The sequence below is a fragment of the Thalassophryne amazonica genome, chromosome 9 (assembly GCF_902500255.1).
Source record: "Thalassophryne amazonica chromosome 9, fThaAma1.1, whole genome shotgun sequence".
Taxonomy (NCBI): domain Eukaryota; kingdom Metazoa; phylum Chordata; class Actinopteri; order Batrachoidiformes; family Batrachoididae; genus Thalassophryne; species Thalassophryne amazonica.
In genome coordinates this window covers 77,663,504-77,686,437 of record NC_047111.1, presented here as the reverse complement: position 1 = coordinate 77,686,437, position 22,934 = coordinate 77,663,504, and the positions used below count along the sequence as shown (strand labels likewise).

The following is a 22,934-nucleotide window of genomic DNA, read 5'->3' as shown; positions in this document are numbered from 1 at the left end:
GCTGCTTTTGATACTGCTGACCATAAAATTTTATTACAGAGATTAGAGCATGCCATAGGTATTAAAGGCACTGCGCTGCGGTAGTGTGAATCATACACTCAACAAAAATATAAACGCAACACTTTTGGTTTTGCTCCCATTTTGTATGAGATGAACTCAAAGATCTAAAACTTTTTCCACATACACAATATCACCATTTCCCTCAAATATTGTTCACAAACCAGTCTAAATCTGTGATAGTGTGCCATATCAAGATGCTGATTAGACACCATGATTAGTGCACAGGTGTGCCTTAGACTGCCCACAATAAAAGGCCACTCTGAAAGGTGCAGTTTTATCACACAGCACAATGCCACAGATGTCGCAAGATTTGAGGGAGCGTGCAATTGGCATGCTGACAGCAGGAATGTCAACCAGAGCTGTTGCTCGTGTATTGAATGTTCATTTCTCTACCATAAGCCGTCTCCAACGGCGTTTCAGAGAATTTGGCAGTACATCCAACCAGCCTCACACCCACAGACCACGTGTAACCACACCAGCCCAGGACCTCCACATCCAGCATGTTCACCTCCAACATCGTCTGAGACAAGCCACTCGGACAGCTGCTGAAACAATCGGTTTGCATAACCAAAGAATTTCTGCACAAACTGTCAGAAACCGTCTCAGGGAAGCTCATCTGCATGCTCGTCGTCCTCATCGGGGTCTCGACCTGACTCCAGTTCGTCGTCGTAACCGACTTGAGTGGGCAAATGCTCACATTAGCTAGAGTTTGGCACATTGGAGAGGTGTTCTCTTCACGGATGAATCCCGGTTCACATTGTTCAGGGCAGATGGCGGACAGCGTGTGTGGCGTCGTGTGGGTGAGCAGTTTTCTGATGTCAATGTTGTGGATCGAGTGGCCCATGGTGGCGGTGGGGTTATGGTATGAGCAGGCGTCTGTTATGGACGAAGAACACAGGTGCATTTTATTGATGGCATTTTGAATGCACAGAGATACCGTGACGAGATTCTGAGGCCCATTGTTGTGCCATACATCCAAGAACATCACCTCATGTTGCAGCAGGATAATGCACGGCCCCATGTTGCAAGGATCTATACACAATTCTTGGAAGCTGAAAATGTCCCAGTTCTTGCATGGCCGGCATACTCACCGGACATGTCACCCATTGAGCATGTTTGGGATGCTCTGCCAGTATCCAGCAACTTCGCACAGCCATTGAAGAGGAGTGGACCAACATTCCACAGGCCACAATTGACAACCTGATCAACTCTATGTGAAGGAGATGTGTTGCACTGCATGAGGCAAATGGTGGTCACACCAGATACTGACTGGTATCCCCCCCCAATAAAACAAAACTGCACCTTTCAGAATGGCCTTTTATTGTGGACAGTCTAAGGCACACCTGTGCACTAATCATGGTGTCTAATCAGCATGTTGATAGGCCACACCTGTGAGGTGGGATGGATTATCTCAGCAAAGGAGAAGTGCTCACTATCACAGATTTAGACTGGTTTGTGAACAGTATTTGAGGGAAATGGTGATATTGTGTATGTGGAAAAAGTTTTAGATCTTTGAGTTCATCTCATACAAAATGGGAGCAAAACCAAAAGTGTTGCGTTTATATTTTTGTTGAGTGTATTTATCTAATAGATTACAATTTGTTCATGTAAATGGGGAGTCTTCTTCACAGACTAAGGTTAATTATGGAGTACCACAACGTTCTGTACTAGGACCAATTTTATTCACTTTATACATGCTTCCCTTAGGCAGTATTATTAGAAAGCACTGCTTAAATTTTCATTGTTACGCAGATGATACCCAGCTTTATCTATCCATGAAGCCAGAGGACACACACCAATTAGTTAAACTGCAGGAATGTCTTACAGACATAAAGACATGGATGACCCCTAATTTCCTGCTTTTAAATTCAGATAAAACTGAAGTTATTGTACTTGGCCCCACAAATCTTAGAAACATGGTGTCTAACCAGATCCTTACTCTGGATGGCATTACCCTGAAATCTTGGAGTCATTTTTGATCAGGATATGTCCTTCAATGCACATATTAAGCAAATATGTAGGACTGCTTTTTTGCATTTGCGCAATATCTCTGAAATTAGAAAGGTCTTGTCTCAGAGTGATGCTGAAAAACTAATTCATGCATTTATTTCCTCTAGGCTGGACTATTGTAATTCATTATTATCAGGTTGTCCTAAAAGTTCCCTGAAAAGCCAGTTAATTCAAAATGCTGCAGCTAGAGTACTGACGGGGACTAGAAGGAGAGAGCATATTTCACCCATATTGGCCTCTCTTCATTGGCTTCCTGTTAATTCTAGAATAGAATTTGAAATTCTTCTTCTTACTTATAAGGTTTTGAATAATCAGGTCCCATCTTATCTTAGGGACCTCATAGTACCATATCACCCCAATAGAGTGCTTCGCTCTCAGACTGCAGGCTTACTTGTAGTTCCTAGGGTTTTTAAGAGTAGAATGGGAGGCAGAGCCTTCAGCTTTCAGGCTCCTCTCCTGTAGAACCAGCTCCCAATTCGGATCAGGGAGACAGACACCCTCTCTACTTTTAAGATTAGGCTTAAAACTTTCCTTTTTGCTAAAGCTTATGGTTAGGGCTGGATCAGGTGACCCTGAACCATCCCTTAGTTATGCTGCTATAGACGTAGACTGCTGGGGGGTTCCCATGATGCACTGAGTGTTTCTTTCTCTTTTTGCTCTGTATGCACCACTCTGCATTTAATCATTAGTGATTGATCTCTGCTCTCTTCCACAGCATGTCCTTTTCCTGATTCTCTCCCCTCAGCCCCAACCAGTCCCAGCAGAAGACTGCCCCTCCCTGAGCCTGGTTCTGCTGGAGGTTTCTTCCTGTTAAAAGGGAGTTTTTCCTTCCCATTGTCGCCAAGTGCTTGCTCACAGGGGGTCGTTTTGACCGTTGGGGTTTTTCTGTAATTATTGTATGGCTTTTGCCTTACAATATAAAGCGCCTTGGGGCAACTGTTTGTTGTGATTTGGCGCTATATAAATAAAATTGGTTTGATTTGATTTGATGTCAGAGCACAAACCAAGCATGAAGTCAAAGGAATTGTCTGTAGACCTCCAAGACAGGATTGTCTCAACGCACAAATCTGGGGAAGGGTACAGAAACATTTCTACTGCTTTGAAGGTCCCAATCAGCACAGTGGCCTCCATCACCCGTAAATGGAAGAAGTTTGGATCCACTAGGACTCTTCCCAGAGCTGGCCGTCCGTCTAAACTGAGCAACTAGGGGAGAGGGGCCTCAGTCAGGGAGGTGACCAAAAACCCGACGGCCACTCTGTCAGATCTCCAGCATTCATCAGTGGAGAGAGGAGAGCCTTCCAGAAGGACAACCATCTCTGCAGCAATCCACCAATCAGGCCTGTATGATAGAATGCCCAGACAGACGCCACTCCTTAGTTAAAGGCACATGGCAGCCCACCTGGAGTTTGCCAAAAGGCACCTGAAGGACTCTCAGACCATGAGAAACAAAGTTCTCTGGTCTGTTAAGACAAAGATTGAACGCTTTCTTTGTCATGAATGCCAGGTGTCATGTTTGGAGGAAACCAGGCACCATTCCTACAGTGAAGCATGGTGGTGGCAGCATCATGCTGTGTGGATGTTTATCAGTGGCAGGAACTGGGAGACTAGTCAGGATTGAGGGTAATATGAATGCAGATGAAGACAGAGACATCTGGGATGAACATCTGCTCCAGAGCGCTCTTGACCTCAGACTTGGGCTACGGTTCATCTTTCACCAGGACAATGACCCTAAGTACACAGCCAAGATATCAAAGGAGTGTCTTCAGGACAACTCTGTAAATGTCCATGAGTGGCCCAGCCAGAGCCCAGAATCTGAATGAACATCTCTGGAGAGATCTGAAAATGGCTGTGCACCAATGCTCCCCATCCAACCTGATGGAGCTTGAGAGGTGCTGCAAAGAGGAATGGACAAAACTGCCCAAAGATAGGTGCATCAAGCTTGTGGCATCATATTCAAGAAGACTTGAGGCTGTAATTGCTGCCAAAGGTGCATCAACAAAGTATTGAGCAAAAGGTGTGAATACTTACATACATGTGATTCCTTAGATTTTTTTTATTTTCAATAAATTTGCAAAAAAATTAAAAGAACATCTTTTTCATGTTGTCATTATGGAGTATTGTGAGTAGAATATTGAGGGGAAAATTAATTTAGTTCATTTTGGAAGCTGTAACATAACAAAAGGTGGAAAAAGTGAGATACTGTGAATACTTTCTGGATACACTGCAAATATAAACACATGCAGTACTTTAATGTGATGTCTGTTGGAAATTGACAACATTTGCAAAAACAGAGGTGTTGCAAACGTCAACAATGGAAATCCGAGCAACACAAAAAGAGCTTTCTGCCTGAAGGAGATTTATTGCATCATGGTGTACTGTTATCATGGGGCGGCAATAACCCAGTTGGTAGAGCAAGCCGTCTTATGACCAAAGGGTCGGTGGTTCGAATCAAATCCGGCTCCCAACCTGCATGTTGCCGTTGTGTCCTTGGGCAAGACACTTATGAGACAATGTGTCATTGTGTCCTTGGCAAGACACTTACTTGGCCAATACATTATTGTTAAATATAAAAAAGTCAAATTTTATGTTATTTTCTGGCAATAAAAAAATGTAATCTTGGCGTAATGAAAATTTGCATTGATAATGAAATAATATCTAGGGTCTCATCTATATGTTTTTTGGGTGTGTGGATAGATGAGAAACTGTCTTGGAGAGAACATATTGATCATGTTTGTAAAAAAATAACGAAGGAATCATAAGCAAAATAAGATATTTAATACATCACAAATGTCTTTTAACATTATATTATAGTTTAGTTTATCCATATTTAAGTTATTGTAATATTCTATGGGGAAGTACCTGTACAACTTATATAAACAAAATATTTCTTCTATAGAAAAAATTTGCTGGAATAGCTACTCGTTTGAAACCTTGTGCTCAAAGTGCAACTCCGTTTTTTGAAATTGCAGCTCTTAAATATTTTCCATATAAATATCTTCTTGAACTGTACCTACGTTTGTTTTCAGAGCTCTCTATGATATTAAGTAGCCTTCCTTCATTAAATACTATTTTGTGCAGAACCATCAAATTCATAATTATCAAACCAGGCAGGCTGCACATTTGCATTTACCTTTGCATAGAGCGACTCATTAGCAGCATCACATAAGATATCATGGCGTTAAATCTTGGAATGATAATGTACATCTTGTGAATCCATCTATTACCTTATATATGTATAAAAGTGGACTAAAAGCAAAGATCCTGCAGGAGTATTTACAATGATTTGTTTTAATCTGGAAAAAATGGTGTAATTCTGTTGTATTCTGTTATGTTGCTTTGTTTGGGAGTGGATTCTCTATAAGCCTTTTGGCTTCCACCACTCCCTTGCACATTACTTATATTGTATTTTTTTTTCCCTCTCCCTCTCTCTTTTGTTGTTTTATGTAACTTTATTTTGTATGAGTTTTATTTTGTGCTAAATAAACAAATCAAATCAAACTTAAACCACCTTGCCTGTGTATGAATGAGGTGGTGGTCAGAGAATGGCAGAATAGGTGTAGAATGGCAGCCATGCTTCTGTCAGTTTTCCCCAGCTACTAGTAGTGTAGCTGTGGCTACACTAGTAGCTTACCACCACTAGTGTATGAATGTGCGAGTGAATGAATAATGCAACTTGTAAGCGCTTTTGGTGTCTTGAAAAGCGCTCTATAAATCCAAGTCATTATTATTATTAAGGTCAACAAAGATTAACAAATATCCTGTGTTTATTTACTTTTTTGATGATTTTATTGTTAAGGTAGCTATATTTTTGCAATGCAATGAACAGTCTATCAGTAAAAAGTCCCTGGGCAGAAACCTTTTTTTCTGCTGTTAGCTTCTGTGCAGTTTGTGAACCAGATAATTTTTTTTTTTAAATTTCAGAATATGTTTTCCTGTGTTGGTAGGAGGTTCTAAGCCTGTCTCAGCTGCCAAGCAACTTTGGAAATTATTTTATCTTGAATGGTTTACAGTTAAGGATGGATTTAGAAAAAGGGTTTGTTACAGCATCATTTTTGTAAAATTAAAAAAAAAAAACATTACTCTGCTTTTGGACCACAGCTTTCTCCACTTAACAGAGTCTTGCAAAATAGCACAATTATGATGTCGTCCAGGTCCTAATAGATCAGAGCTGCAAAATGCACAGAACGTTAGTGCTTTTGCTGTGTTGTAGATATTTGCAAAACTATGTTTTTCAGTTCAGTGATTTTTTTGTTTTTTTTTGCAGCACACGCATTATCAAACTAAACTACTGTATGTGCTGTGGGTTATATTTGTGTTATCTGTATTTGTAGGCATTTTCTCAATTTTCAAGACTGTTTTTGATGCAAGTAGCCATTGTAGAGTTGGTACAGGTGTTATTTTTGTTTGTGTTTTCTGCATTTGCTAGCTTTGGCGTAATTTGCAACCTTCATGTGCACATAACCAAAGCTTTGCTCACACCTTGAAACCATTGAAGACGTACGCCAAGTCATCAGCACCGAGTTCAGTGTCCGCACGAACACTTGGCCGAGCCCAGCCGACCCTCATTTCTCCGACTGTCACGGCCTCAAACTCAAAGTACCACTTGCCCTGTGTGATGGCGTAAGATTTCTCTGCTCGGAACACCCGGATCTTATCACCACGTGTGCTGTCCGGTCCCTGCCCGCCTGTAAAGTAAGAAAGAATAATCCCTACATGGAAAACCTGCTAAATTCAAAGAACATGTAACTTTAATAAAACAGTATAGAAATAAATAAAACGTGAACGTTGGAAACTTAAATAATCCATTAAAGCAAACTTACTACTCTCCTGGTCAGGTGGTTCAATGTTGTAACCGTAGCCAATAAGAGTTCGAACAGCTGCACAAACAGTGTCTCTGTTGGTCTTTTTCGTCTTTTCATCCAGCAGGTTATAAGGAACCAGACGGGGGTTGCGCTTGTTCAGTATATCCTGCAAAGGAAAAATAGCAAGATACTAATAAAACAAATATTAGATGCATGTGGAATGTCATATATACAAACTGTCAAAGTGTTAGACACAACAGATTTTAAACCATAATTTCAAAACATATCTTTGGTTTTGAATTTTGTACTAATGTTTTCTGTAAAATTATCATGGGTTTTAAATTCTGTGTTATTCATGATTTATCTGCCTTATTTGTATTTTAACATACTGTATTATGTATGGAAATACTACATCTTTGTCTCATGAGTCAATCAAAATTGTGATTCAGGGTTTCTGTGTGGGCCCCAGATGAATTCCAGATTTCGAAGTGGGCCCCAGCATTCTGCTGTAAATAATAATAATAATGGCGATACAGTGGCTTAGTGGTTAGGACTGTTGCCTCACATCAATAAGGTCATGAGATCAATTCCCACCCGTGGCCTTTCTGTGTGGAGTTTGTATGTTCTCCTCATGTTTGCGTGGGTTCCATCCGGGTGCTCTGGCTTCCTCCCACATTCAAAGACATGCAGGTTAGGTTAATTGGAAACTTTAAATTGTCCGTAGGTGTGCGTACGTGTGTGAACTGCTCAACACCGTAATGATATTTCAAAGTATTGCTATTTCTCTGCCTCTCTTCACCTTGCGAAAAAGCATGTGACTCCCCAAATGAAGTTTCATTACATCACATGCATATCAGCAACATGTCACACCGATTTGAATTCAGGATGGGAGTTATCAAAGTCTCGCAGTTCTTATAAATGGGCACATCTTAGTAGTTAACACTGTTGCCACACAGCAAAAAGGTCATGGCATCGATTCCCACCTGTGGCCTTTCGGCACCTTACTGTTTCTTGACATCTTGACCTTTTTTGTTCCATGCAAGTGCTATGTTGAAGATTGACCAGCAGATGTCACCATATTTAATTGTATCAAATACTTCAAAACACAACCATTTGAAACAAAAGTAGGCCCCGGGATTCTGCTGTAAATAATAGTAATATTAATAATAAAAATAATAATAATAATTTCAATTTATTTTCAGTTATATAGCGCCAAATCACAACAAAGTTGCCTCAAGTAAGCTTACCAACCCCCAGAGGAAGCACACAGGCAACAGTGGTAAGGAAAAACTCCCTCTAATGAGCAGACCAGACTCAAAGGGGCGACCCTCTGCTTGGGCCATGCTACAGACACAATTTACAAAACGAATATACAGGAAATGTTGCTGGTGCACAGGACAGGAGGGTTGCAGAAACAGACACCACACCCATCTCTGGATGGAGCCGCACCTCAAACAGAGAGAAAAAAAATAGAATCAGGCATCAGAAAGACAACAAATAGAGTATAATTTGTCAGCATTAAGCAACAAGAAAAACAAAAAAATACTAAGGTCATCGCCGGCCACTAGCCCTAAGCTTCACTGAAAGACCCAGAATTTAGATAACATTGAGGCCACAACCCACTCCATTTCCTAATAAAATAATTTACAAGAGTAAAAATTATAGTTACATACTATGCCAGTATGCTAGCCATACGAAAGGGAAAATAAGTGCGTCTTAAGTCTGGACTTGAAAGTCTCTAAAATAATAATAATAATAATAATAATAATAATAATAATAATAATAATAATAATAATAATAATAATAATGGCGATACAGTTGCTTAGTGGTTAGCACTGTTGCCTCACAGCAAGATGGTCCTGGCCTGGGATCGCTTCCCAGCTGGTCCTTTCTGTGTGGAGTTTGCATGTTCGCCCTGTGTTCATGTGGGTTCCCTCCAGGTGCTCCGGCTTCCTCCCACTTTCAAGGCCATGTAGGTTAAATGAACTGGGAACTCTAAATTGACTGTAGTGAATGAGTGTGTATGAGTGTGAATGTGTTTGTCTATGTGGCCCTGTGATAGAGTGGCGTCCTGTCCACTGTGCACCCTGCCTCATGTGCTATGACAGCTGAGATAGACTCCAGCCCCATGTGACTCTTAATTGGAGTAAGTGGGTATAGAAAATGAATGAATTATTATTATTAATAATAATAATAATAATAATAATAATAATAATAGCTGTCATTACTAAGGAAGAAATTTACCTGTACAATACTGTATGTCCATCCCTGGCGGACCCGGTCTCTTGCCCATACATTGTGTCCGTTTTCTGCCAGTCTCTCCACTAAAGTGTTTTGATTAGGGGTCAGCTTTACATGGTTGAGGTCCAAAGGTGCAGGTTTATATCCATTACTCTGCATGTATCTATGGAACAATGCTGCAAAGTCAGTGTCTTTGCAAGTCTATTAACATGATAACTGACAAAAGAACAGCAGTGTAACAAATCAAAGTAAATATTTTTACTCTTACGTTTTAGGTAGCTTAATTTTCTTCAGATTCTCCTCTGCTTTCTCATCTCCCATCCCTACGTGACAACCCAGTGCAAGCAGAGTCCTTTAAAAAAAGGAACATAAAAAGTGAGCAATACAGCAAGACAAATACATACAGATACTGAGCTATGGCAGCGAGGGCTCTGACTTACTTAAGTGTTTCTCCAGACATTGCTAAATTGTAGTTCTTCTCAGGTTCAGGCAGACTTTGGAAATCGACCAAGCAGGGGTGCAGCTTCTTGTTGTCATCACGAAACTGGAAAATTTAAAGGAGATAAAGTGCCAATATTTTTTAAAGACATTTTTACTGTATACAACATTTTGTATGTGAGAGACGACCAAGACTGAAAACACTCACTGGTCCAAACATCCATCCTTGTTCAATGCGAGTAACAGCCCATAATTCGTGGCTATTTTCGGCTAACTTCTCTCGAATGCGCTCCAAATGAGGAGGAAGCACAATCTAAAAGAAGTACAGAATGAGTACAGAAGACAACCTGAATATTAAAAATATTAAAGTAATTGCAACACCCACACCTTACATGTCTGGCATGATTTCATGCAAATTATTTCTTCGTGATTCATATGGCTCTGCATGGTCTTGACATTTCATTAAAGCTGTCCAAAATTGAACCACATTACCCACAACTAACACACAACCCTGACACCACCACTTCTTTTAATCTATATTGGCTTCAAACTGTTTGAGTTACAGTGTGTCCAGAAAGTATTCAGAGCGTTGCACTTTTTCTACATTTTGTTATGTTACAGTCTTATTCCAAAATGGATTAAATTAATTTTTTCCCCTCAGAATTCTACATACAACACTCCATAATGACAATGTGAAGAAAGGCTTATTTGAGATTTATTAAAGGATTATTAACTGAGCATGAGGTCTGTACAGGAAAATATCAGACTGAGGTGTAAGTATGGACCGAGTGTCAGCAAGGTCCACGTGAAAAATACTGAGGTCTGATATTCCCGTACAGACCGAGCAACACACAACCTTACGGTATCGCTCAAATATGAAAGCTGCTGACGGCTTGTAGTCAGACCTGTTCGCTTTACCTCCATGAAGAACTTGCTAAGAGATGTCCAGTCGTTAGCTGGTAAGCTTTCAAGCTGTGTTTTTTCCAGTGCTGTTTAGATATTTATGCAGTATGTTTATGTCCGACTTGGTTTTTCTAATCATGTTTTTAAATTTCTGGTTTGTAACGAATAGGATACGCGTTCCGGACTGATTACCATGGTAACCAGTCTGATATTTGCCCGTATCAGACTGGTTACCATGGCAATCAGTCCGGGACACGTATCACATTCATTACAAACCAGAAAGCTAAAAACACGATTCTGGTTTGTAATGAATGCGATGTGTGTTCTGGACTGATTGCCATGGCAACCAATCTGATATTCGCGCGTATCAGACCGGTTACCAAGGTAATCAGTCCGGACGTATCACATTCATTACAAACCAGAAAGCTAAAAACACAATTGTGGTTTGTAACGAATGTGATACGTGTTCCGGACCAATTGTGATGGTAACCGGTCTGATATGGGAAAATATCTGACAAGAAGTCAACCAATCAGAGCACGCATGGCATCACAGCCATATACTAATACTATTTAATAGCAACCATAGGTGTATTTAAAATAGCAATTCTAATATATTATATATATATATATATATATATATATATATATATATATATATATATATATATATATATATATATATATACACACACACACACACACACACACACACACACATATGAGCCAAAATTCTGACCTTGCCTTTTATCTGAATTTTCTCAAAATCAAATTACTTTGTCATAAACTGACTCTCAGCCATTCTAGTAAGATTGGGTAATGCTGAATCAACATTCTTTGCCTTATTTAATCATACTTGGACTCACAAGAGCAAAAACAATACCCCCACATTGCTATCACTGTGCATGAATGTCATAACTATTTACCTGTATGGTGTCCACAGGGCAAGGTGTGAAAGCTGTATGTGAGAGGGACTGCGTAGGACCTAACAGATTGCGTACATCCTCAAAATCATGCTTATACTCCTTGATGGGCTCAATCCTCAAACGTTCCCTGGGCAGCACTGCTTCATAGCATGGAGCATAGCCTGGTGGTGGGTGGAACTTGAACTCCCCATGACGTCCCCCAAGAAGAAATCGCAACCTGGGATTTAGAATTTTTAAATTAATAAAACATGTCATTCTTTGTCATATTACACAGAAAACAGATGGATTATTTTTGCAGTTCAAAATGCCATACTTGACGCCTGCAGAGAAGCTGACCACAGGGAAAAATAAGCCATCCAGATTGAAGTTTTCAAACATCCCTTGAACTGGATGACCATTGATACGGAAGGAAATGCTGGGCACGCTCAGATCCAAACAGCAGCTGACCACATCATCTGCTGCCAGGATGTGCTGATTTGGAGTGGCAACATGACGTGGGACACGCTCTGCAGACCCACCCAGCAACTTGTCTTTATGGTAATTTTGTAAACATGATTCTATATGTTATAATTGCTCATCAGATGCAAATGAAATCTTGTTTAGGTTACCTGACCACAGGCTCACTCCATCAAAACTGTATGAGTAGAGGTCATCTCCAGCACCATTTCCCCCCCAGCCTTCTCCTCCACCAGGGTAAGGGCTGTAGCCCTCAGTGAGGGCCCAACCCACCCGCAGGTGATACGGCTGGGCTGTCAGGAACGGCTCAACATCATCCACTATCACCTCAAAATACCACTTCTTATACTGGGTGGATCCTTCACACGTACCAAGGAAAATGTTGGGTCTCATGCTGCAAGATCATTTAAAAAAAAAGAACTGAGAATCTGATAAGATAGCACAAAGAGAGTGCACACTACTGTTCTTCACTGCCGTGTGCTATTTCATATGAACGCACCTGGTTACATAATTGATTATGTTGGTTTGCAGTAACAGTTCGCGGCCTGGAAGCAAATTCTCTGTGATAAGATTCTGATTGGACCTCACTGCCACCCCGTTACACACACACAAAGAGCAGAGGACATCCAAGACCTGAGGAAAACCAGGCAGAGAGTGAACAAAGTTACTTACTAATGCAGCACAAACAGTGTTAAGACGTATTTTTAAATGACCTTGTGGTTGCGTCCATGCTTATCCAGAAGCGAGATGATTGATTTGATATGATTCTCCTGGATAATGTTCAACACCTCCGGACTCTCAATCAGAACGCAGTACAACACCTCCAGAATTCCTATTATGAAACCAAGATAATTAATAAACACACAGACTAACAAAGTATTCATTTGACAGGACAAATTATTAAAATAAAAACCCAGATAAATTAACACTGATCTGACAAAGACTCAAGAAAGTGAGTGTTGTTGTCTATTCAATTGTACTGCCATTACAAATCATGAGTTATGACTTCCGGTGACGTCATGGATATAGTGGCAGCAATGTAACTGAGCTCAGCTGGACATAAATGAAAATAAGTGTGACAACTATAACAATCTGACGCCGAAACGTTAAAAATAGATTACTAAAACATGAGCTCCTCCGCTGGACAAAGAAGACAGGAGAAACTTGATCCCTCGCGAGGAAAAGATGATAATGAGCCGAATCCGCCGAGCCCAACTAGCAAGAACTCGGCTAGTAGCAACACAAGTCAATCAGATACAATGGTACTGGAAGAACTGAGAAAACTCCGAAAAGAAAATCAAGACGGACACAAACTAAACTGGCCCTTAACCGTGTGGAACAATCTATTTCCGACATAAAAAACCAACTGGCAGAACAAGAACAACGAATGGAAAGGCTGGAGGAGAGAATCAGCACGGCGGAAGATACGGAGATGCGCCACCACAGAGCACTGAGGTATCTGCTGCACCGTGATATTGAGCTTACAGCAAAGTGCGATGACCTCCAAAACAGGCTGAGAAGAAACAATATCAGGATCTTTCAAATCCCAGAAGATAGTGAGGGAGGGGATGCGGCTGGTTTTGTTAAGGACCTGCTCCTGAAAGACCTTAAATTACCACCAGTCTTGGACATTAAGATTGAAAGGGCACACCGCTCCCTGGGGGCTAAACCTAAAGATCCAACAGCCCCTCCGAGGTCGATAATAGTGAGATTTCTGGACGCAGCGGTAAAGGACATAACCATAAGGCAGGCATGAAGCCAGGGGACGGTTGTCTATCAAGGCAAACGGATCTATTTCGATCAGGATTATTCTCCCGATCTACAACAGAAACAAATGAGGGTCCATGAAGTTATTAAACAACTTAAAAAGAAGAGCATCCAGGCAAGGTATGTGTACCCAGCGCAACTGAAAATTAAGCTGAGCACTGGAGAGAAGACGTTTGGATCGCTAATGAGCGCCGCAACGCTACTGAAGGAGCTGGGGGTCTAGGTGCGATACGAGGAGAGGGAGCGCATTGAGGAGGAACTGAAGGATGGATGGAGGAGCCAGGAGAGGAAAAAGAGGGGGGTGCCTTTGTCATCAGCTGATCTCAAGACTTTTCTGCAAGGGGAGGATTAAAGGGACTCTACCATTAAGGTGGACAATAAGCCTGTTTCAACTAACCTAAGGATAAGGTTAGTGGATTCACGGTAGCTATAACTAACAGACTCAAAGGAACATAATAAGCGTCACTAAGTTTTATTATTCAAATATATTTTGTTGTCACAAAATAAGGTTATATGTTAGATAGTCCAAGGCGGTTATGCTGATTATATGAGTGGAACACACTCACCTGGACCTTTTTTACAGTTTAGTGTAATATTGGTCACACTTACACTGTGTGTACTTTTTTCCACAGAGAGGGTAGGTCACACCTCTCTGTCCCAGTACCAACGGGGATCTGACACGGTCATAGTTCAGGTACTGTGTCAGATTGATGTAGTGGAAGTTCAATTCTATGTTCTTTGTGTTTTGTTTTTCCTGACATATACTATAATTGATATCACTTTGTTAGGGGTTAGATACACTCTGATGTCCAAGGGTAAACAGGTAGAGAACTATACTGTGAGATCCTATAGGGATTATGACTGAGTTGAATTTCATAAGTTATGAGGAAGAAAATTCTGGGACAATTAAAGAAACTACACTGTTCTGTTGCTCTGATACAGGAAACACACCTGACAGAGGTGGAGCATCTAAAACTGAAGAGAGAGTGGGTCGATCAGGTTTATAGCTCATCAGGTGGGAGAGCAAAGAAGAGAGGGGTTGCCATATTGTTTAACAAATCTGTGTATTATAATAATGAGAAATTCTTCCAGGATGATGAAGGCCGGTATGTTATGGTAATAGGCACGATTGCAGGAATGAATTTAACTATACTTAATGTGTATGCCCCAAATGAAGATTGTCTACACTTTATCAAAATGGTATCAGCTTTACTAGCAGACAAAAGTGAGGGGATTATACTGGTAGGGGGTGACTTCAATTGCACCTTGAACTCAAAGCTGGACAGGTTACCTACAATAAGAATATCTCAATCTAAAATGTCTAAGGGGCTGTCAGATATGATGAAGGAATTGGGCCTAGAAGATATTTGGCGGCAACTTCACCCTAACGAGAGAGACTTCACGTTTATGTCCCAAGTACACGGAAGTTATTCGAGGATAGATTTTTTTCTGCTTATCAAAAACTGAATTACACAGGGTAAAAGAGTGTACAATTGAACCAATAACTATTTCGGACCATGGCCCTGTAACTATGAAAATTAACTTGGGAGCAGATAACTATTTTAAACACTGGAGGCTTAATGTCTCATTACTAATGGATACAAACATCAGACAAGAAATACAAAGAGCGCTTTCTGAATACTTTGCTATCAATGATGATGGTAGTGTCTCCCCCTCAGTTGTATGGGATGCCAGTAAGGCCACAATAAGAGGGAAGATTATTTCTATTGGATCTAGAATAAAGAAACAAAGGCTTGCAAAACAACAAGGATTAGAAGCACAAACAAAAGAATTAACAAGGGAACACAAACAATATGGAAATAAAGACATTTTAAATAAAATAAAGAAAGTCAGACAACAATTGGATGAAGTTTTGACACATAAGGCAGAGGGAGCTCTCAGATACACTAACAGAAAATATTATGAAATGGGTAATAAAGATAGTAGGCTATTGGCCTTTTAACTCAGAAAAGCCCAATCGAGCCGTGCAAACCCCAAGATAAGGAACCCAGAGACCAATCAGATAGAAACCGATCCAACTAAAATATCAGATTCCTTTGCAACATACTACAAACAACTATATAGGACTGATGAATCAGAATTCAGGAGAAAGGAGGGTGCAGAGTTCTTAGGGCCCCTTAAATTGAATAAACTATCAAGTGAGGAAGCAGAACTATTAATAAAGCCCATCACAGAAAGTGAAATTAAAGAAACTATTACCAAACTAAAAAATAATAAATCACCAGGAACAGACGGTTTCTCCGGAGAATACTACAAAATATTTGTGAATGAACTCACTCCCATACTATGTAAATTATACAACTACGCACTGAAATCAGGAAATCTCCCAAACTCGTGGTCAGAAGCCATAATAACGGTCATACATAAGGAGGGAAAGGACCCTCTTCAGTGTACTAGTTACCGCCCAATAAGTCTACTGTGTGGATTATAAAATCTTGACTTCTATATTGGCTACCAGAATTCAAAAAAATATTAAGAAATTAATACACCTAGATCAAACGGGGTTCATACCAGGACGTCAAGGAACAAATAACATTAGGAGAGCTCTGAATTTGCAGACAATTGCAGCAAGGGAGAAACAACCGTAGATTCTTCTCGGCTTAGATGCAGAGAAGGTATTTGATTGAGTTGACTGGATATTTCTGAGGCACACACTGCTAGAAATGGGTTTTGGAAAGGAATTTGTGACCTGGATCAGTCTCTTGTATAAAGAGTCTTGCTCCAAAGTGAGAGTCAATGGCCACTGCTCTAGTCCCTTTGGGATTGAGCGAGGTGTGAGACAGGGGGGCCCGTTATCACCCATCTTATTCGCCCTAAGTATTGAACCTCTGGCAGAGGCAATACGCCAAAACACGCAGATTCAAGGGATAGCAGATGAATGAGGGGCAATCCATAAAATAGCTCTATTCGCGGACGACATTTTGCTCTTTATAAAAAAATCCACTCCTTTCCGTTCCCATGCTTATAAAATGTCTACATAAATACGGGTCAGTATCGGGATACAAAATTAATGAGACTAAGTCAGAAGCCATGATTACTTAGTCTCATTGACTTAGTCTCAAAAATTCTTGAAAAGGTAGTTGTAAAACAGCTAACTGATCATCTGCAGAGGAATGGTCTATTTGAAGAGTTTCAGTCAGGTTTTAGAATTCATCATAGTACAGAAACAGCATTAGTGAAGGTTACAAATGATCTTCTTATGGCCTCAGACAGTGGACTCATCTCTGTGCTTGTTCTGTTAGACCTCAGTGCTGCTTTTGATACTGTTGACCATAAAATTTTATTACAGAGATTAGACCATGCCATAGGTATTAAAGGCACTGCGCTGCGGTGGTTTGAATCATATTTATCTAATAGATTACAATTTGTTCATGTAAATGGGGAATCTTCTTCACAGACTAAGGTTAATTATGGAGTTCCACAAGGTTCTGTGCTAGGACCAATTTTATTCACTTTATACATGCTTCCCTTAGGCAGTATTATTAGACGGCATTGCTTAAATTTTTGATTGCTGTTGCCAGATCAGCTTTGCAGGTTGGAGCCTTGTCATGGACCATTTTCTTCAACTTCCACCAAAGATTTTCAATTGGATTAAGAGCCGGACTATTTGCAGGCCATGACACTGACCCTATGTGTCTTTTTGCAAGGAATGTTTTCACAGTTTTTGCTCTATGGCAAGATGCATTATCATCTTGAGAAATGATTTCATCATCCCCAAACATCCTTCCAATTGATGGGATAAGAAAAGTGTCCAAAATATCAACATAAACTTGTGCATTTATTGATGATGTAATGACAGCCATCTCCCCAGTGCCTTTTACATGACATGCAGCCCCATATCATCAATGACTGTGGAAATTTACATGTTCTCTTCAGGCAGTCATCTTTATAAATCTCACTGGAACGGCACCAAACAAAAGTTCCAGCATCATCACCTTGCCCAATGCAGATTTGAGATTCATCACTGAATATGACTTTCATCCAGTCATCCACAGTCCACAATTGCTTTTCCTTAGCCCATTGTAACATTTTTTTTTCCTGTTTAGGTGTTAATGATGCCTTTCATTTAGGTTTTCTGTATATAAATCCCATTTTCTTTAGACGGTTTCTTACAGTTCGGTCACAGACGTTGACTCCAGTTTCCTCCCATTCGTTCCTCATTTGTTTTGTTGTGCATTTTCGATTTTTGAGACATATTGCTTTAAGTTTTCTGTCTTGACGCTTTGATGTCTTCCTTGGTCTACCATTATGTTTGCCTTTAACAACCTTCCCATGTTGTTTGTATTTGGTCCAGAGTTTAGACACAGCTGACTGTGAACAACCAACATCTTTTGCAACATTGCGTGTTGATTTACCCTCTTAAGAGTTTAATAATCCTCTCCTTTGTTTCAATTGACATCTCTCGTGTTGGAGCCATGATTCATGTCAGTCCACTTGGTGCAACAGCTCTCCAAGGTGTGATCACTCCTTTTTAGATGCAGACTAATGAGCAGATCTGATTTGATGCAGGTGTTAGTTTTGGGGATGAAAATTTATTCCTCAGAATTGAGTGAGTCCATATTTTTTTCCCTCTGCTTGGTCTAAAAAGTAACCGTTACTGACTGCCACAATTTTTTTTCTTGATTTCTTATAGTGTTTCTTAAAGCCAGAAAGTTGCCATTTGAAATGACTTCAGTTTTGTGTCATGTCTGTGATCTGCTTTTTTTTCTACAAAATTAAACAACTGAATGAACATCCTCCGAGGCCGGTGATTCCATAATTTTTGCCAGGGGTTGTAGATATTATCTACTATACCCCTAAATCATTATGTGTGTATGTATGTATGTGTGTGTGTGTATATATATAAGAAGAAAAAAAAAGAGAAAAGGGGAAAAAAGAAAGAAAACCTTACTTTGTGCGAAAGTTTGTGTCAGGAAATGTTATGTTTAATGTTTTAAATGGTTAAATAAAGAGTTCAAAAAAACAAAAACAAATCATGAGTTATATTTGGTTGTTTAGTTGTAATGTTTCTGTCATGCTTCTATGAATGGCATGATACCACTTTTTCACTTTTTCAATACCGATACTGGAACCTTCAGGATATGCCGATCCTGAGACCAATCCAATACAGTTTTCCCTGTTTTCGTACAATTAATCTGTTAATAAATGCATTTGTCTGGATGTACTTTGCTAACAGAGTTACATAACAAAACATCAACTCACCAAAGGAAAGCAAACAGCCCACAATAGACTCAGATGTGGAACAGAAGAATCAAGTTTAATTTTTTTTTTTCCGATATCTGGTCCAGTAATTTTGGCCAATATCAGAGCGATACTGATCTGAAATATTGGCGGTGTGCACTTATAGATGGTACAACATGTTCTGTCAAGCTTATGTTGTGCTTTATGTTTTGTTTTGTCCATAGGAGATGACCACGTCACTGGGTCTGGTGTGCTTGTGGCTTCTACCTTTTACTTCCTATCACCAGTGTTCTTGCTCACGGTGTGAGTAAGGTCTCAACTTTATTAGAGTCTTAGACTTTTTATTACCCCCGCCAAGGAGGTTATGTTTTCGGTCGCGTCCGTTTGATGGTTGGTTGGTTTGTTAGCAGGATTACTCAAAAAATCCTCAACGGATTTCAATGAAATTTTTACCAGGGGTGTATCTTGGCCTAACTTAGAAGTCATTAAATTTTGGTAGTGATCCGGAACACGATCCGGATCAAGTAATTTTTTTTATGGATTCTTTATCATTGCAGTATAGGGCCAATTTCAACATTTTTGCATCTAACTTCATGAAGACGGGTCACAAAGGCTGAAGAAAAATTAAGTTACGACACAACAATAATTTAGCAAATGTTTCTCATCATTGAATAAACTTGTTATTAGAAAATAAAAAAAACTTTGTAGTTCATGCAGTTTCTGTTTATAAATACATCTGCTGAAGATCTAAGGGTTTAACCACTGAATCTGAAACATGACGGTAGATGCGTGAAATGACGTGGAATAAGGCTCTTTGCCAAAGGGTATTCCATGTGATGTCAGTGACCCTATGGCCTTGGCGGAGGTTTGCGCTCTCCAAGTGCTTCTAGTTTATTTTTTTTATTTATTTTCATTTATATAGCACCAAATCACAACAGAGTTGCCTCAAGGTGCTACACACAAGTAAGGTCTAACCTTACTAACCCCCAAAGCAACAGTGGTAAGGAAAAACTCCCTCTGAGGAAGAAACCTCAAGCAGACCAGACTCAAAGGGGTGACCCTCTGACTCTGAGGTTATTTATGTTGTGATGTGGCACAACATAATTTAATTATTGAAGACGTTTACAAGTATTACATATCTTGGATTGCAGTATACTGTCAGGTGATTCCAAAATAAAATTAAGTTTGCATAGACAGGAAAACAGTGCATTTGCTTCTGGAGAGGCCATGAAATGAAGCTGTACAACACAAAACTGAATCGGAAACATTTACCATTTAATAGTACATGACCTTTATCTATTCTACATGGTATACCAAAGGGAGAGCCTAAAGGAGCCTATGCAAGTCCTCTGTAATACCTGAAGATGCCTCCAAGCGATCCAGTTTACTGACCAGCCAGTCAAGATTGTCACAGAACAAGGCACAGTTTGCGCGATTACCTCTGATCAAAGAAGCTTCAAAAAAGAAGAGAAGCAGAATTCAGAGCTTACAATTTTTAAAATATGGCTAAGGCTCGGGTATAATTCAATCTTGAAGACTCATTTAAAATAATGTAGAATAATATACCTAGCAATTCATACAGCAGATTTACTATTTCCTTCCAAGACTCAGCAGCTTCCTCCCCGGCAAACTCTGAGAAGTGGGCTGCTGTGTTGTACACATTAAGCCGATCAATACATTCCAGAACAAGTGTGATCATTCCCTGTTAGGAACAACAGATGGTCAAAAAGACAAATAGAAATTCTGAATGTAAATTAATCTTTCAAACCACACTTTTATGAGGACTTGTTGTTTAAGCCCTTATTAATCACAGAGCAAAACTGACCTCTTCTTGGAAGAGGTTCTGTCTGTTTTTGAGGGACCGAAGCTTGAACTGTTTGTCTTCGTGCTCCAGTTCCTCATCAGGGGGTCGGAAATAGAAAATTAGATCCTGCAGGGAGAGCACTACCGTGTCCATAGGCAGTGATAGGGGACTGGCAGATTTGTTTTTCCCACTCAGAGCATCAAGACCTCTGGAAATGTGCAAAGAAGATGATGAGAATTGGACAAAAATACACATAAGCCCCTTCCCACTTGTATTAAAAGTTGTGCATTGTGTTGCAATATTCTGTTCTGGTTATATGTGGGAATCACAGACAATGTTGATGATGCAAAGAGTCGCTCCATATTTGTCCCCTACTCCCAAACTTGATTCATTATGGAAATTTTCAAAGTCTAAAGTTGTAGAAGAAACAATGGATAATTTATGTGGCATTTGGTACGTAAGTGAAGTACATAACAAGTGACTTGTAGTACTGTCAGACAACTTTACCTTTTAGCAGAGCTGGGTAAGAATACTTTGAAATGTCATCATCATCATCAATTTTATTTATATAGCGCCAAATCACAACAAACAGTTGCCCCAAGGCGCTTTAAATTGTAAGGCAAGGCCATACAATAATTACGTAAAAACCCCAACGGTCAAAACGACCCCCTGTGAGCAAGAACTTGGCGACAGTGGGAAGGAAAAACTCCCTTTTAACAGGAAGAAACCTCCAGCAGAACCATTCCTCTGCAGATGATCAGTTAGCTGTTTTACAACTACCCTTTCAAGAATTTTTGAGAGAAAAGGAAGGTTGGAGATTGGCCTATAATTAGCTAAGATAGCTGGGTCAAGTGATGGCTTTTTAAGTAATGGTTTAATTACTGCCACCTTAAAAGCCTGTGGTACATAGCCAACTAATAAAGATAGATTGATCATATTTAAGATTGAAGCATTAAATAATGGTAGGGCTTCCTTGAGCAGCCTGGTAGGAATGGGGTCTAATAGACATGTTGATGGTGTTGGGAAAGTGTAGTGACACGGACCCACAACAGGGGGCATAAATGAACGGACAATGGAAGGAGTTAAATTAGAACACTTTACTGTTGTGAATGTCACAACAAAACACAGCAGATTACAGAATGTACACAAGTCAATTAATAAAGGTGTCGTGTGGGCAGGCTCGACGATAGGAGACGCCCGTCTGGAGACGAACCGGAACCACACGATTTCCACCGCCACCGAACCCGAGGGATACTGGAGCCGCCAAGTCCCGAAGTCCCCAGGTGGCCACCGTCTCGGCGTGTCGGATCTGGTACTGCTGGCAGAAAGCAAAAACAGTCAAGTGTGGGTGTGCATGCACCCAGTAACAATTATGGTGGGAATTCCACCTCCACCTCTCACTCAATACGTGTTGCTGCGATCCCTCAGAGGAAAAGAGTGCCGTCCTGCACAGCCTCCACAAATTAAGGACCGGTACTCCTGCAAACACTCACAATAGATAGATTTAGAAAATTACCACAAAGGCTGAGGATACTACCTCTTGCTGAAGATGATATCTCGGCAATGTGGTGGAGGTGTCTTCCTGCTTTTATTCCAGATGTGGAGTAGATGATCAGTGACAGCTGTCACGGTTAATGGGTGACAGCTGTCACCACGGCTTGTTCCTGGAGGCGGCAGCGCCCTCTCGTGCCTGAAGCCCGCACTTCAGGCAGGGCGCCCTCTGGTGGTGGGCCAGCAGTACCTCCTCTTCTGGCGGCCCACACAACAGGACCCCCCCCTCAACGGGCGCCTCCTGGCGCCCGACCCGGCTTGTTCGGGTGGCGACGGTAGAACTCGGCCAGGAGGGCCGGGTCCAGGATGAAGCTCCTCTTCACCCAGGAGCGTTCTTCGGGTCCATACCCTTCCCAGTCCACCAAATACTGAAAGCCCCGGCCCATTCGACGGACGTCCAAGAGCCGGCATACTGTCCAAGCCGGCTCCCCGTCGATGATACGGGCAGGAGGCGGCGCCGGACCGGGTGCACAGAGGGGTGAGGTGTGATGCGGTTTAATCCTGGAGACATGGAAGACCGGATGGATCCGCAGTGAGGCCGGGAGTCGGAGCCTCACTGCGGTAGGACTGAGGACCTTAAGGATGGTGAATGGTCCGATGAAACGGTCTTTTAACTTGGGGGACTCGACCTGGAGTGGAATGTCCTTGGTGGATAGCCAGACCTCCTGCCCGGGCTGGTATGCGGGGGCCGGGGACCGTCGACGGTCTGCATGGGCTTTTGCCCTCGTCCGGGCCCTTAACAAGGCCGAACGGGCGGTGCGCCACACCCGACGGCAT

The 22,934-nt window shown here is 40.9% G+C and overlaps 1 protein-coding gene across 1 annotated transcript in view; it reads right to left on the bottom strand.

The window, feature by feature from the left end:
* Nucleotides 1-22,934, bottom strand: part of LOC117517961 (ryanodine receptor 1-like) — a 200,213-nt gene that overhangs the window by 145,350 nt on the left and 31,929 nt on the right. The window contains exons 14-27 of the mRNA XM_034179082.1: nt 20,628-20,814; nt 20,369-20,504; nt 20,161-20,256; nt 12,547-12,665; nt 12,333-12,466; nt 11,986-12,227; nt 11,691-11,883; nt 11,378-11,594; nt 9,760-9,864; nt 9,554-9,657; nt 9,382-9,465; nt 9,117-9,276; nt 6,891-7,038; nt 6,550-6,755 (exon numbers count right to left, since the gene is read on the bottom strand). Of these exons, the coding sequence (XP_034034973.1) occupies nt 6,550-6,755; nt 6,891-7,038; nt 9,117-9,276; nt 9,382-9,465; nt 9,554-9,657; nt 9,760-9,864; nt 11,378-11,594; nt 11,691-11,883; nt 11,986-12,227; nt 12,333-12,466; nt 12,547-12,665; nt 20,161-20,256; nt 20,369-20,504; nt 20,628-20,814 (2,131 nt within the window). The remainder of the gene's footprint in view (nt 1-6,549; nt 6,756-6,890; nt 7,039-9,116; nt 9,277-9,381; nt 9,466-9,553; nt 9,658-9,759; nt 9,865-11,377; nt 11,595-11,690; nt 11,884-11,985; nt 12,228-12,332; nt 12,467-12,546; nt 12,666-20,160; nt 20,257-20,368; nt 20,505-20,627; nt 20,815-22,934) is intronic.